The sequence below is a fragment of the Xiphophorus maculatus genome, chromosome 22, assembly GCF_002775205.1.
Source record: "Xiphophorus maculatus strain JP 163 A chromosome 22, X_maculatus-5.0-male, whole genome shotgun sequence".
Classification (NCBI taxonomy): Eukaryota; Metazoa; Chordata; class Actinopteri; order Cyprinodontiformes; family Poeciliidae; genus Xiphophorus; species Xiphophorus maculatus.
The window spans coordinates 9,472,717-9,486,398 of record NC_036464.1 but is presented as its reverse complement, the minus strand read 5'-3'; the positions used below and the strand labels follow the sequence as shown (position 1 = coordinate 9,486,398).

Here is a 13,682-nt window from a genome sequence, read left to right as displayed (position 1 = left end):
GCTTGTTATTGATACCAAACAGATTGCCTTCTCTTCTACCTTATCTGTCTGGAATCACGGTGGGTTTGGCAGCTGTCCCAACAGAGAGCAGAAAGGGAGTGGTGTACACCCTCAGACAGGGTGCCAGCTTTTTTTAAAACACTGATAAATAATTTATATCTAAAACTGTTATCATCAGGGCAACAGTCATTCCTAACCAAGATACTCTCAGGTTCTCCCAGGCCATAAGGGACATTTATTTCCCCCAGTGAGTCCATAGGTGAGTCTCAGATTGTATACAGATTCGGATAGGTCGAAAACTTTGCTGTTTGGATCATCTCTTTCTTCTCTGTGACAGACCGGAGTAACACCTGCGTTAATGTGGTTATTTGAAATGATTAAAGCATTGTCAAGTGACAATGACTGCTTTAATCATTGATTTTCAGATTTCAGAGTGAAATCTGAAACATATTTCATTCTATCCTCTTCCAGTTTCACATTTGTTTCTAAAATTGAGATACTGAAGTTCAAACTTCATAAATAAGTTTTCACACAATGTAGACTCCTTTTCTTTTATGAAGGCTTTCCAGTCAGCCATTTGATAATGAATTGAGAAGAAGCTGCTTGTTCTGTCTCTGAGGAATGATGAGCTAATAATCCCCAGGTAGATTTTATGCAAATGTGATGGAAACAAGTACAGGCAGATAAAACATGAATTCACAAACTGTGTTCCTAACATTTTTCTAGGAAATATGGTCATCTTTGTTGATGTCTATGGACTTTTGTGAATAATTATTAAGAATTTTTAATCATAATACCATATATGCACAACTTTACAAAATAATTTCCATATTTTGTCATCTGAAGGTCACAAACCTTATTGTATTTTATGGTATAGAACACAAATCTGACGTTGCACAAAAGGATCAGTTTAATTCCTGATTAAACTGAGTTAAAATAACATTTGTTTAGGGCTTTGGTGCTCTATATTTCGGTTGGAGGATGTAAGCACAAAATGAGGATGTTACACTACAACTCTTGACTGGGTGTGTCGGTGCGTGCCTCAGGTTATGAAACACAGCATCTTAAATTTGACCTATTTAAACTGTTGCTTCAGTATGTTGAGGGATCTCTTCCTCAACTCCCACCCATATTTACAGCACACAATCTGTTTCTACAACCATTTTCGGGAAATGTACTTTTATATATTATTTAGGTTAAGTTTTATAGTGTGTTAACTTTGTCAAGCCACATAGATGTTTTTACAAACATTTCCAGTGTCTAATATCTACATTTAGTCCTGAAAATGAAATGACAAAAGGTGGTAGGGGTGTTGTTAGTTTAAGGTGTGTTCTTGTTTTGTTTCGGTTATGGTCACATCGAGCTCATCGTGGATTTGCTTACGCCTGCTGCTGTCTGCACCAGTTGTCTCACCTGTCCACAAGCGGCTCCTCCCTGTTTGTTATCCGACTCCATCTTCCCATCCGTATAGGTAGCTATAAAGGACTCCAGCACAAAAACACTTCTGGGAAGTGTCCCTTCATAGAAGAGCTTCTCACAAGGCAAACAAACCCTGTTATTAAATAAGGAAATCCTGCAAGTGAGCGCTCAGAAAGGGTGAAGATGACCTCCACAGCAGATCGACTGGCCCAGCAGCAGCAAAGGGTGGAAGGCATCGGCACCAACCAGAAGGCAGTGAAGTTTTGCGATCAGGATTATGAGGCCCTGCGGCAGCAGTGTCTGAGCAGGGGACGCCTGTTTGAGGATGGCAGCTTTGGTGCCGAGAGCAAGTCACTAGGCTACAATGAGCTGGGGCCGTACTCATCCAAGACGAGAGGCATTGTTTGGAAGAGGCCAACGGTAAGAAGCAACTTAAAATAATAAGTCTATTGCACAAATATAATTGATTTTTTCAAATTGTTCCATCTGTCATGTAGGAGCTGTGTTCAAACCCAAAGTTCATTGACGATGGCGCCACAAGGACGGATATTTGTCAGGGAGCATTAGGTGAATTTTATGCTTCCATTTTTAATGCGTTACCAATCCGTCTGTAACAATCCCTCCCCCAACTGCTGCCATTACATTTGCATTTGAAAAAACTGTGCTGATCCATTTCCAGCGTATGGTAACACACGATGAGTTTTCTTTTCCTTTTAACCCTTTAACTTTGAAGGCTTCAGAAACCTTCATGTTATACACTAAAAGGTCAAACCTACCAGTGACATTTCAGCACTTCTGATAATTGTACATTTAGTCTAATTTCCTGAAGCTCAGTGGTGTAAACTTTATTTACAGGCATGTGAAGTTAGATGTACTTTCATTATTTGATAACAAAGAAATGTTAAAATGGTTCTCCTATGTGCACACATCCTACTTACGTACTTAAACTTGCTGAGACTGATTTTAAGTTTTAATTTGGTGAAAATCAAGTCCATTTAAATTTACCTGATTGTATATATTTCATTTCTCTCAGCTGTGCACATATTTAAGCTTAAAACAGTTTGGTTAGTTAAAAAATATATGAATTGCTTAAACGCTTCTTCTTTTCTTCAAGCCCCCAATAAAGGGATTTTGGGAATGCTCTTTTTGCTGATTTTTTTTGTTGTTAAAAAAAGGCAACATGTTTAAAATTTGCATCATTTCATATCTCTGAAAACACCCTGACAGATACAAACAGATCTTTATCAATGAACGAAAAATGTAGTTGGGTTTTACTTTTAAAAAATTGTTCTGAGTTACATTAATACCAGAAATAAACTATTTTAGCTTAATTAGTAGAGGTGATGACGGTAAACCTGGACCTACTAAATCGCCCGTGCGTGATTCAGCTAGATGTTCACAAAGCTGCTGCAGTTTTGTCATTTTTGAGAATTAAGGTTTATTAAAAGTGCCATTTAAAGTTATATAGAATTTTTTTTTATTACAACTTTTACCCTTTTCTTTAGCTGAATGTTGCTGATGAGCGATGACCTTGCATCACTAAACTCAATTTTTGGTGCAAATTTCATTGTTCATCCAAGACAAAATTAGCAATGGCAAAGTCATGACTCAAATTTTAGTTCTGTATAAATGGTGTATATTAGTTTTAAGGCAATTACATATTTACTTTAAGCTGAAAATAGTATTATAGTTTGCAACAAAAGTAGTGGCCCTGAATGAAAGGAGTGTGTGTTGAAGGAAATAACACAAAAAACATTAGATTGAAATATTATCATTTTTCGTGTTTTCAAAATGTAAATAAAATGCACAGCAGATCACAAGTGTCCATTTCAATCTCTATATGTATTTCAGTTCACAGTTATTTGCTCTCATGTTTCAGGGGATTGCTGGCTTCTGGCTGCCATTGCTTCTCTAACTCTGGACCAGCGAATCCTAGGACGGGTGGTGCCCACTGAACAGAGCTTCACTGAGGATTATGCAGGGATATTTCACTTTCAGGTCAGGAGAACTTAATACTCACATTTACTCAACAGGCTTCTTTCTTTGGGTATTTTTGATACATAATAATAATAATAATAATAATAATAATAATAATAATAATAATAATAATAATAATAATAATAATAATAATAATAATAATAATAATAATAATAATAATAATTCACCTGCTGAGGGTCTGTTCTGCCCCTCTTTAAAGTTTGATATTGAATTATTTCAAGGAAATCCTTGAAATAATTTTCAAGGATTTTTTAAAATCGTTTTATGAGACCAGATTTATATTTTTGTGTATGTTTTCAACACTTACCGTTTCTTTCAGTTTTGGCAGTATGGTGAGTGGGTGGATGTCGTAATAGATGATCGTTTACCCACCAGAGATGGGAAGCTTCTGTTTGTTCACTCAGCAGAGGGCTCAGAGTTCTGGAGCGCTCTCCTGGAGAAAGCTTACGCAAAGTACAAATCACTCAGACGTGTACGTTTGTTTATTTTAGTGGAGTGTAAACTGAGGAGCTAAATTTGTTCCTCTCCCTTGTGCCTGGCAGGGTGAATGGCTGCTACGAAGCTCTGTCTGGAGGAAACACCATCGAGGGCTTTGAGGATTTCACAGGAGGGATTGCTGAGATTTACACCTTGAGCAAAGCTCCACCAAAACTCTTCCAAATCATGCGGAAAGCCCTGAGTCTGGGTTCACTCCTGGGCTGCTCTATTGATGCAAGTCTCATTTTCATATTTAACTGCACTTCAGTTTGAAAAACGGACAATAACACAGTCATGAGGGCACCTGATTAAAGTGTTTATCTCTGATGGGTTTTTTTTTAGATTACCAGCGCCAGTGAGACAGAGGCAGTAACCGCTCTGAAGCTTGTGAAAGGACATGCATACTCTGTTACTGGTGCAGAAGAGGTAATTATTTTAGCTTCTTGTTTTGTATCATGCCCAAATATACTGCACATTCCTGTTCTTCCAGGTCAGCTACCGAGGCAGGGAAGTTCAACTGGTCCGTGTCAGAAACCCATGGGGAGAAGTGGAATGGACAGGTCCTTGGAGTGACGGGTAAAATCTGACAGTTCAGCAAATTGATAACCAGCGGTCTGTTTTTCTTTAATGTGGACACATAAAAAAGAAGAAGGAATACACAGAACTGGTTCTTTTTTCATGTTAGTCTGGTATGAAAAAGTGTTTGAACCCTTTCTGATTTCCTATATTTTTTTTGCATGTTTGTCACACTTCAGGGTTTCAGAACATCAAACCAATTTTAGTATTAGTTAAAGACAGCACAAGCTAAAACAAAATTCAAGTTTAAAACAAAGTTTTTATTATTAAGGGAGAAAAAAAGCCATTCAACACTTCTTTCACCCAGGACCACATAGGTTTGGATTTTTTTCTGCGTTAATAATAAAAATGTTATTTTGAAAACTGTGTTTTGTGTTTATTTATGTTGTCTTTGACTAATATTTAAATCGGATGTTCTGAAACACTTAAGTGTGGTAAACATGCAAAATATATAAAATTAGGAAGGGCGCAAACACTTTTTCACACCATTTTGCTTTTAAATTGTACTTTAAATGAAATAAGCAAAACATTCACTGCTTGTTATTTTTGTAAAATAGATCCTATGAGTGGAAGTATGTCAGTGAGGCTGACAAATCAAAGTTGGACCATGTGGCAGAAGATGGAGAGTTCTGGTATGTTTATGAACTGCATTTTCGTGGGATGTCATGTGATAGATGACACCTCACATACGTTTCTATATGGGCTTTTAGACTCTACAAATTAAACCTTCAAGATAACAGTTGTGTGCTTAAATATTTTATCAGTCAAGTCACAGCAGTTTTGTCTGCATTCGGCTGAAGGGGAGTGAATATCTTTGCAACAATCTGTAGAACAACGGTGCTCTTGATTTCAGGATGTCCTACTCAGACTTCATCACGCACTTCTCCAAGCTGGAGATCTGCAACTTGACCCCAGATACGCTGGAAAGCGATGAGGTTGGCCACTGGAACAACTACCAGTTCGAAGGGATGTGGAGGGTGGGATCCACCGCTGGCGGCTGCAGAAACAATGAAGGTTGAACAGAAACCTGGAAAGATTCCTGCATTTCAGAGCTCAAAGCTCTGTGTCACTTCCCTTTATTAGACATTTCTCCTCCTTGATCTGTTCCAGCCACGTTCTGCTCCAACCCTCAGTTCGTCATGCGTCTGGAGGATGTGGATGACCACCCTCTGGATGGGAAGCACGGATGCACCTTCCTGGTGGGGTTGATGCAAAAGGATGGACGGCAGAAGAGGAGGCTTAATTGCGAACTGGAGACCATCGGCTTCGCCATTTACAAGGTCTCATGAAGTCATTTGACCCAATTTAAAGATATTAAACATTATCAAAGTATTTTTTCTAAAACATTTGTCATTTTGCTTTGCAGGTTCCAGATCAGGTTTGTGTTTGATTAGTTTTTCAACTCTCTCTCCTTCATTTCAGGCTCAAACTTGTATATAAAAAACTACAAAAGAAAAACAAAACTTTCTCTTCTAAGTACAAAGGCCGCGGCAACGTTCGCCTCGGCCCAGATGTGTTGCTGCGTCAGAAAGCCGTGGCGATGAGCAGCACCTTCATCAACACCCGCGAAGTGTGCGAACGCTTCAGACTTCCCCCTGGAGAATACGCCATCATTCCCTCAACCTTTCACCCTCACAAGAATGGCAAATTTGTTCTCAGGGTATTCTCAGAGAAAGAGGCCAATACCAGGTATCTGTGATACTTTTGCATATGTTGCTGTTTTTCCAGTTCATTAATTACAGGAATAATTCTAGATTTATATTTCAGGCGGCTGGAGGAGAAGATTGATGCTAAAATCAAAGAGGTAAACTTGAAGCTTCTTTTATCTTCAACAGAGCGTCTGCTCAGCTTTCAAAATGCTGGTGTTTTCATTTGTTTTCATCACTCTTTTATAGAAGCAGGTGTCTGAAAGTGACATTGATCCTCACTTCAAGAAAATCTTTAAGGAAATTGCTGGCACTGTAGGTCCAGAAGCACACATGTTCCCTTTAAATTAGGGTTTCAATCATTTTTTTCAAACTCCATTATGGAAAACTAATAGGTCATAATTTGCCCCTTTGTTGTTGAACAGGACATGGAGGTATCTGCCTTTGAGTTAGTTGAAATTCTGAACAACATTGTCTCTAACAGTAAGTATGCCGAGAAGTTAAATATAAAGTGTCTCGCATGTGTTACAGAATTCCTGCTAAAAGTGTGTAAAACCTTTAAAGTAAATTATTTTTTCATTGCAGTGAAATAACTGCACACTGAGCCTAAAGAGTTTGTTGCAGAAAATCTTGCAACAAACTCTGTCTCATCTGAACAAACATCATTGTCCAAGCTAAAGTCCTTTCAAGCAGCTGCAGATGTTTATGTTTCTGATAGGACACAAACAATGGCACAGAGAAAGCATCTAATGGTTGGCATGAAAACTTTGCAACCACAAGATCCTACTCTTTGTTGCACTTCTCTGAAAGTGACCTTTGGAGATGTTTCCTGGAAATATAAATATTTGTTTTCATGCAGCTTTATGCAGAGGCTAGAAATAGAATAAATGTACTGATTAAGATTTGGCTTTTTGACATTTGTCAATGTGTGGTAATGCAGCTGCAATAAAAGATTAACTCATTTTAAAGTTTGTTACACATCTATAACAGCGGTGACAATTATTGCTTCTTTTGGGGTTTTGGGAACTGTAGTTGTGGTGTCTTTCTTTTCATTGGTATCTTTCTTTTCCAGGCTTTGACATCAAGACAGACGGATTCAGCCTCGAGACGGCGCGTCTCATAGTCGGTCTGCTGGATGTATCCTCAATTAAAGATGGCACTCAAAGCAGTAATTCTGTAACAATGTAAAACTCCTGATGTTAACATGAATTGGCAAACCTTTAAAGTCTTAACATTGTCAGAAAGATGAAAATGCCAAGTTGGGGCTAAAGGAATTCCATGTTCTCTGGAACAAACTTCAGAAATACCTGGTATGACGTGGTCTTCTCCTCTCATAAGGCATTAATAATCACTTTTTACAGCTTTACCAGGGGTTCAAGCTTGCTGTTCAAAACACTGATATCAATTTCCATGTTTGAAACTGAGAAATATGTAATATTGTGTAAGAAGAAGGGTGAGTATGAAGATATCAGAACATTGCCAAAGGTTGATAATATTGTGTTTGAATTGCTGAACATGGGCATCAGTGCATAACACAACCATCACTCAAGTCAGTGGCAGTAATAGCAAAGTTTCCATTTGAGTTAGTGAAGTGAAAACTTATATAATGATTTATCCAGTAAGAAAAATGGACTCCTAATAGACAGGCACTCTACGCAAGCATTTAAAAGCTCACTGTTGTGAGCTAAGTCTGTTAACCACCACTGTGAAAAGAAATGTTTGTGACTAGTTATAATCTACACTCTTACCTGTTTATGTATGGCATATTTCTTTAAGGTGGTGCCATTACATACACATCATCATCCATATGGTAGAGCTTTTGTTTCAGAAAAAGGTTATTATAAATGACTTAGTGTTTTGAGGCTCAGTGATACAGCAGATAGACCACAGGCAATTTCCTACCTGTTTCCTGTCAAGTTCATAATAAACGAAGGTCTTTAAATAAATAAATAAACTGTTTATTTGGTCTGAAAACCAAAGAATGTAAATTGTAATTTATTGTGATATTTGCATATCCTGGCTTTCCAATGCGTTTTTAAATGCCCTACAAATAACTGTCAACCAAAAACCTGGCCATGTGATCAAGCTGTTAATGTGTCAATGTAGGAAATCTTCAAGAGTCACGACACAGACAACTCGGGTACGATGAGCTCCCTCGAAATGAGAGCCGCCGCTACTAAAGCAGGTAACAGACATGTTAACAAATGTTCACCGCAAAAGCTTGAGATGAAAAAAAAACAGCTGAAATAAACTGCTGAATGATTATTTTTATGGTTTTGCCTTCTCATTAAATTGCTTGCAAGCCTGCTTCTCCAACACAGCTTTGCAAACGCATGGTGGTGCTTCTTTTTCTGACTCTGTGTTGTGTCTGACGAAGCACTGCAGGAACAAATAGCAAACTACTGACTCAGATGTTTGCGGACGTGCGTGTGTGTGTGTTTGCAAGAGACATGTGAGGGCAGTTACAGCAGAACTGGAAAAGCCAGTTAAGCAGCTCCTGCCCAGCATTCAAATTTTGTTTCATGCATGTAAACTTTGGCACAACAATAAAAGGTGCACGTTTAAAACGGCACAACATAAAACGGTGCTGGTGCCTGATACCTTCCAATAACCATACCTGACCAGCAGCTTGAGGACTAACACCCTTTATCTTTAAGAGTGACACAGATCAGCTACGCGATAACACACAGCTCATCTTTCTTTTTGCAGGTTTCCAGGTGAACAGCGCTGTGCTGCAGGCCATCGTCAATCGCTATGCGGATGCTCAGTTTGCAATCGACTTTGACAGCTTTGTGAGCTGTCTCATTAAGCTGGAAATGCTCTTCAGTGAGTGACACCATAGCAAATAGAGAAATTTCACAGCAATGTTTTTGCAATTGAGCCGACAGAGAGAATAGTGGTGTTTACATTAGTAATGTATATGTTTGTCCGCCTCTCCCACAGAAATGTTTAAGGCCCTGGAGAAAGGAGACTCAGGGAAGATTGAGCTGAACATACAACAGGTGGGGGACATAATAAAATGTCTTTACATGATTGCTATTTGAGAGATTTTTGAGTTAGTTTTTTTTTCTATTTCCTCTTGCAGTGGATGTGCCTGGCAATGTATTAGCTCAGAGGATAAGCACAAGAAATATTCAACAACAAGGAAGAGAAGAATTTGAAAAGAAAATGAATTTATCTAATCCATTTTTTTTGCGCTATAGATTCCACTCAATAAAGAAAAAATAAAAATGCCTCCTGATGTCTGATTTTGAACAATATTACCTGTTTTCTATCTCTACTCATGTCTGAAGTGAGAATTATGGTGACTGAACTGTCCACAAACATGCGAACCAGAAAGGTCCTTCTGGCATGAACAATAAGGGGTGTGGAAACATTTGATCTCACATATCACACAGAGCCTGTTTAACCGAACACACAGTCACATACAAGGGAGAGGCAGCCAACCTCTATAACATATCTACAATAGTAGTAAGCTGCTGATAGCAGACGGTAACTTCTTGTTTTCCCACTCAGGATCTGTTCAGATCAAAAGATGTAGATCAAAGTGAATATATGAGCTCCTCCAAGATGCGGTTGGCCGTCAAGGAGGCAGGTGAGAAACATGTTTATCAAGTTATACTCAGAGAGATGACCAAAAAGGAGCTGCCATAACTGATTTGTAGAAGGTCCCTCATAAAATAATGGAGTTAACGGAAACCCCAAAGCCTCCTCTGCTAATGAAGCAGCAGAATCACTGGAGTCAGATGATTCTTCAGAACCGTTTCACCACAGACTGCTACAGGAGATCCCTCCTGCTCACAGCATTAACCACATTTAAATTACTCATTGAAGAAATTTATGTAATTACTGTAATATTTTTATTTCTCCACTAGGACGAAGAAGTTGTCATTGAATTGAACTGAATTGAATTAAATGTACATGTCATTACAGCAGCTTCACCAAGTCTTAAATGTGTGGGAGTCCTATTTTATTTTGAGGTTTGGAGTGGGTGAGAAACATCCTTGTACCAGTGAATAAGACTCTTTTCTTCAAGAATAAAACACAAAAAATGGAGAAGTTGAATTTCTCCTGCATGTAAGTTTTACAATACCAGTGCTAGCCATTCGCATTGCAATGCTATTTAGAAACTTGTCAACCAAAAATAAAACAGATTTTAGAACCATTTCTCTTAAATTGCTACAAGTTTGAGAGATTTGAACTTGGTTGTTCCTCTTTAACCAAACAAAATTAAAATGTATAGATTCAAACTCTAGAGTTTATATTTGAATCCATTTTGTGTGTGTGTGCGTGTGTGTGTGTGTGTGTGTGTGTGTGTGTGCGTGTGTGTGTGTGTGTGTGTGTGTGTGTGTGTGTGTGTGTGCGTGCGTGCGTGTGCGTGAGTGAGTGTGTATTTATTGACCCTTGTTAATGTTTCCGGCTTAATTCTCACAGATATCAACCGAAAACAGAGTTCAGTACTATGATACGCCAGCAGATGTCCCAGTTCTCACAGATTTGTGAAGTCGTTGCTCTTATGTCACTGCCTCTGCTGGGGCCAAACTCCCAGAGTGCTTGCAGCAGCATGAAGGCTTCAGCTCACAGAGAGCTATGCAGCAGTCATTTCCTGCCCTGCTACGCTCTGGCTTGCATTTCCCCTTTTGGTGCTTCTAATGTTGCTGCCGTCTGCAATTTAAGTCCAGTCTGACCACATTTCCACAAAATCTTTTCTCTTATCATTCCTTTCCTAAACAAATGATCCACTGGTTGACATATATAAATTGTGTTTTGCTACTCTCATACTTTAATGATGACATTGTTGACAGGTAAGCTAGGACCTAGAGCTTGCAATAAAACCGTTGCTTTTTGTCCGGATGTGAGGCGGGACTGCAACTCTGAAAACCATAAATCCACCCTTAGGGGAAGTTACGCCGCTGTGATGATGAGGCAGAGGATCTGTATTTAGTTTCTGCTCAGAAAGGGGGGGGAGCTCCACCAAAGCTGTTGGTCTGAATAAAAAGAAATGAACTCTGTCTACCCTGAGCAAAGATAAGGAGCATTTTTCTTCCAGTGCTCCTTCTAATTAAGGGTGATGTTGGTCAAGGAAATGACAACTAAAGCATGCTAATTATAACCTGTACCTCTTTTTATAGTCATTTTCAGAAAGATCTTGGAATAAAACAAAGTGTAAAAACAAAACTGTATTTCAAAGTGCACTAATGTGGATGTTGCTCCATTAGTAGATTGCTAAGACTGCTAACATTTTTCCCCTCTTCTCAAATTCATCCCTTGATGTTTACCTCTCCTCCTTCAGTGATCAAAACACAACAGAAGAGGAACGTTTTGTTCTCAGTATTGATTTTAAACTTGAAAAAACCAGGGAGCTATTTCCACGGTGGAAACCATTTCTGTTGCTGCAACTCTGCAGGATCACCTGCTGCTTTGTTTCTCTGTTGTGTGGTTCTCTTTTATTGCTCATGAAGTGTCTGACATGGGGTTAACTATACATTATGTTTATTTGATCAAGGATGGTTATAACTGGTATTTTTGATTCATTAAGACATTTTTAATGTTATGATGTTTAATCATCTCCCATCAAAGGACTGAGTCACCTCATGCACCTCATGCAAGTCCTCCAGAGTCCAACTCATGAAAACAATAAAAGTAACGATAAGGTAACTGTATAACCGTGATTTTATGGTACAGAAATCATAATGCCACAAAGAGCTCATTTGTTTTCTACAAATGGCAAAAAATATTCCCATTTGTAATATGTTTAGTTTGAACACTGGTCACATAAAGAAGTGTAATTTGTATCTAAATTGCACACAGTAACTGCATCTAATCATATATTTAAAAGTATTGATGCTCTCATTAAACAAACAGTAGAAAAAATTGTAAAACTAAAATTCCTGACAATACGGATAGTTTTGGAGGATTTTAAACAATATTAATTAAAATTGATTGTGACAACAATAAATTAAAATTCTTCTCATGATAAGAAATTCATCATGATAAATGATAACACAATAAATGCCCAACTCTAGTCCTAAGGTTCCACAATTGATCAAATGCATGTTTGAAATTATTTGGAAACTGTTTATTGTATTTTTACCCAGGCTAACCTTACCCAATGACATTATTAAAATTTTCACCTATTTCAGTAAATCATTTTCCAACGTGAAACAAGTCACAGATTAACTACAGTTTGATGTTTTCAAGTTTTTATTTCTGTTAATTATAACTGTCCACGTACAGCTAATAAAAAAGACAAATTACATCAGATAGATTTAAATAGTACAGAAATGCAAATGTGTGTCTAATAAAAAGTATATTTAACACCTACTTAAAGGTTGTTATTCTCATAAGTTATTTTTAATCTGATAAACAAGCCTTGTCAGAACTCATATTCTACGTTATTGAATATGATTGTATTTTATGAGAAAAATAAATACATGTTTGAGGTGAGGTATTTCATAGAACATTATAGTAGCATTCATAACCTAGAGCTGCAGAATCTGATGGTAAAACCTACATGATATCAGAATGGGACTCCATATTAGTAAGTGCCTCATTGCACGTCACTCATATTGGCACCATTTTGTGTCTCTGTGTTGTAAAAGTTTATAAAATGACCTTATTCAACATTATAAAATGACCCAATCCAGCTATTTGGATTAAATAGCTGTACTGCATTACATTAGCTACTTTCAGTAGGATAAAGCACCAGGACATAAAGGTCAGAAGTGGTTTCTACTTGGAAAAAAGGTTCACCGTAAACTAATAGCCAAGGAGCCGATCTCAATCCAATGAAGAACCGTATCCACCATATCCTACAGTTAGGATGTGGTGGAAGAGGAGATTCCATCACATCCTTAAGTGTTAATCTCCTTAAGGCGTGGAGTTTTACACCACACCTTTAGGATGCGGTGGAAAGGGAGATTCACATCATAGATATGCAGCAACTGTGCGATGCAATCAGGTAAACATGCACCAAAATATCTGAGGAATGTGTCCGACACTGGGACACAGACGCCGAAGACAGCTCTGAAGGCAAAATGGGTACCTAATAAAGTGGCCTGTTAGTGGAAATTGCAATCAATGGAAGCTGCCAGGTCCTGAAACTGTGTAAACCTACAGTGATTGGCCAAATGTTCTTTAAATTGGGATGGAGTCCAAGCTCCCCTTTCTGTCACAAAGAAGCAAAGGCATATAAAGTGGTTTCTTTTAGCTGCCACAGTGGGAGGGATCTTTGTTATTTGTAGACATTTATGGTCTGTTGGAGCTGAACCGTTCATGTTCTTGTTTATCCCACTTATCACTGGCATGTGCTGCCCCAGTTTCAACAGGTAGCTTCTTAAATTCCTTAACCATCTGTCTCCACTTGTCCTACCTTTTACCTTAAAAGGAGACCTAGCTGCGTCTCAGCAGCAGATGGGTTAAACGTGGACAGGTTTGAGTTCCATATAAGGCTATGAGTTGCTAAACTTCAACACCTGGAGTTTAACTTGGAAAACTTAAGTCAGTTTATGGATTTGCACCACTGAATCAAATTATAATGGGGACTTAAACGTTTGGATTTTGTAA

At 38.2% G+C, this 13,682-nt stretch overlaps 1 protein-coding gene across 1 annotated transcript; it reads left to right on the top strand.

Annotated features, from left to right (window-relative positions):
- Positions 1-1,463: 1,463 nt before the first annotated feature.
- On the top strand, positions 1,464-9,348 carry LOC102227133 (calpain-2 catalytic subunit-like). Its single transcript, XM_023327006.1, has 21 exons — positions 1,464-1,839; positions 1,917-1,986; positions 3,299-3,417; positions 3,737-3,870; positions 3,960-4,128; positions 4,237-4,320; positions 4,385-4,470; positions 5,028-5,102; positions 5,324-5,484; positions 5,581-5,750; positions 5,837-5,848; positions 5,948-6,159; positions 6,238-6,274; positions 6,366-6,431; positions 6,542-6,599; positions 7,189-7,253; positions 7,358-7,426; positions 8,223-8,301; positions 8,826-8,942; positions 9,060-9,118; positions 9,202-9,348. The coding sequence occupies exons 1-21, from the start codon at positions 1,603-1,605 to the stop codon at positions 9,223-9,225; spliced, it is 2,103 nt and encodes a 700-aa protein (XP_023182774.1). The 5' UTR covers positions 1,464-1,602; the 3' UTR covers positions 9,226-9,348.
- Positions 9,349-13,682: the final 4,334 nt, after the last annotated feature.

Excerpts from the sequence above, each read along its gene's own strand:
- LOC102227133 (XM_023327006.1), top strand. The coding sequence starts at position 1,603 with ATGACCTCCACAGCAGATCGACTGGCCCAGCAGCAGCAAAGGGTGGAA. Across the intron at positions 1,987-3,298 it reads TATTTGTCAGGGAGCATTAG|GGGATTGCTGGCTTCTGGCT; the intron begins GTGAATTTTATG and ends CTCATGTTTCAG. Across the intron at positions 3,418-3,736 it reads CAGGGATATTTCACTTTCAG|TTTTGGCAGTATGGTGAGTG; the intron begins GTCAGGAGAACT and ends CGTTTCTTTCAG.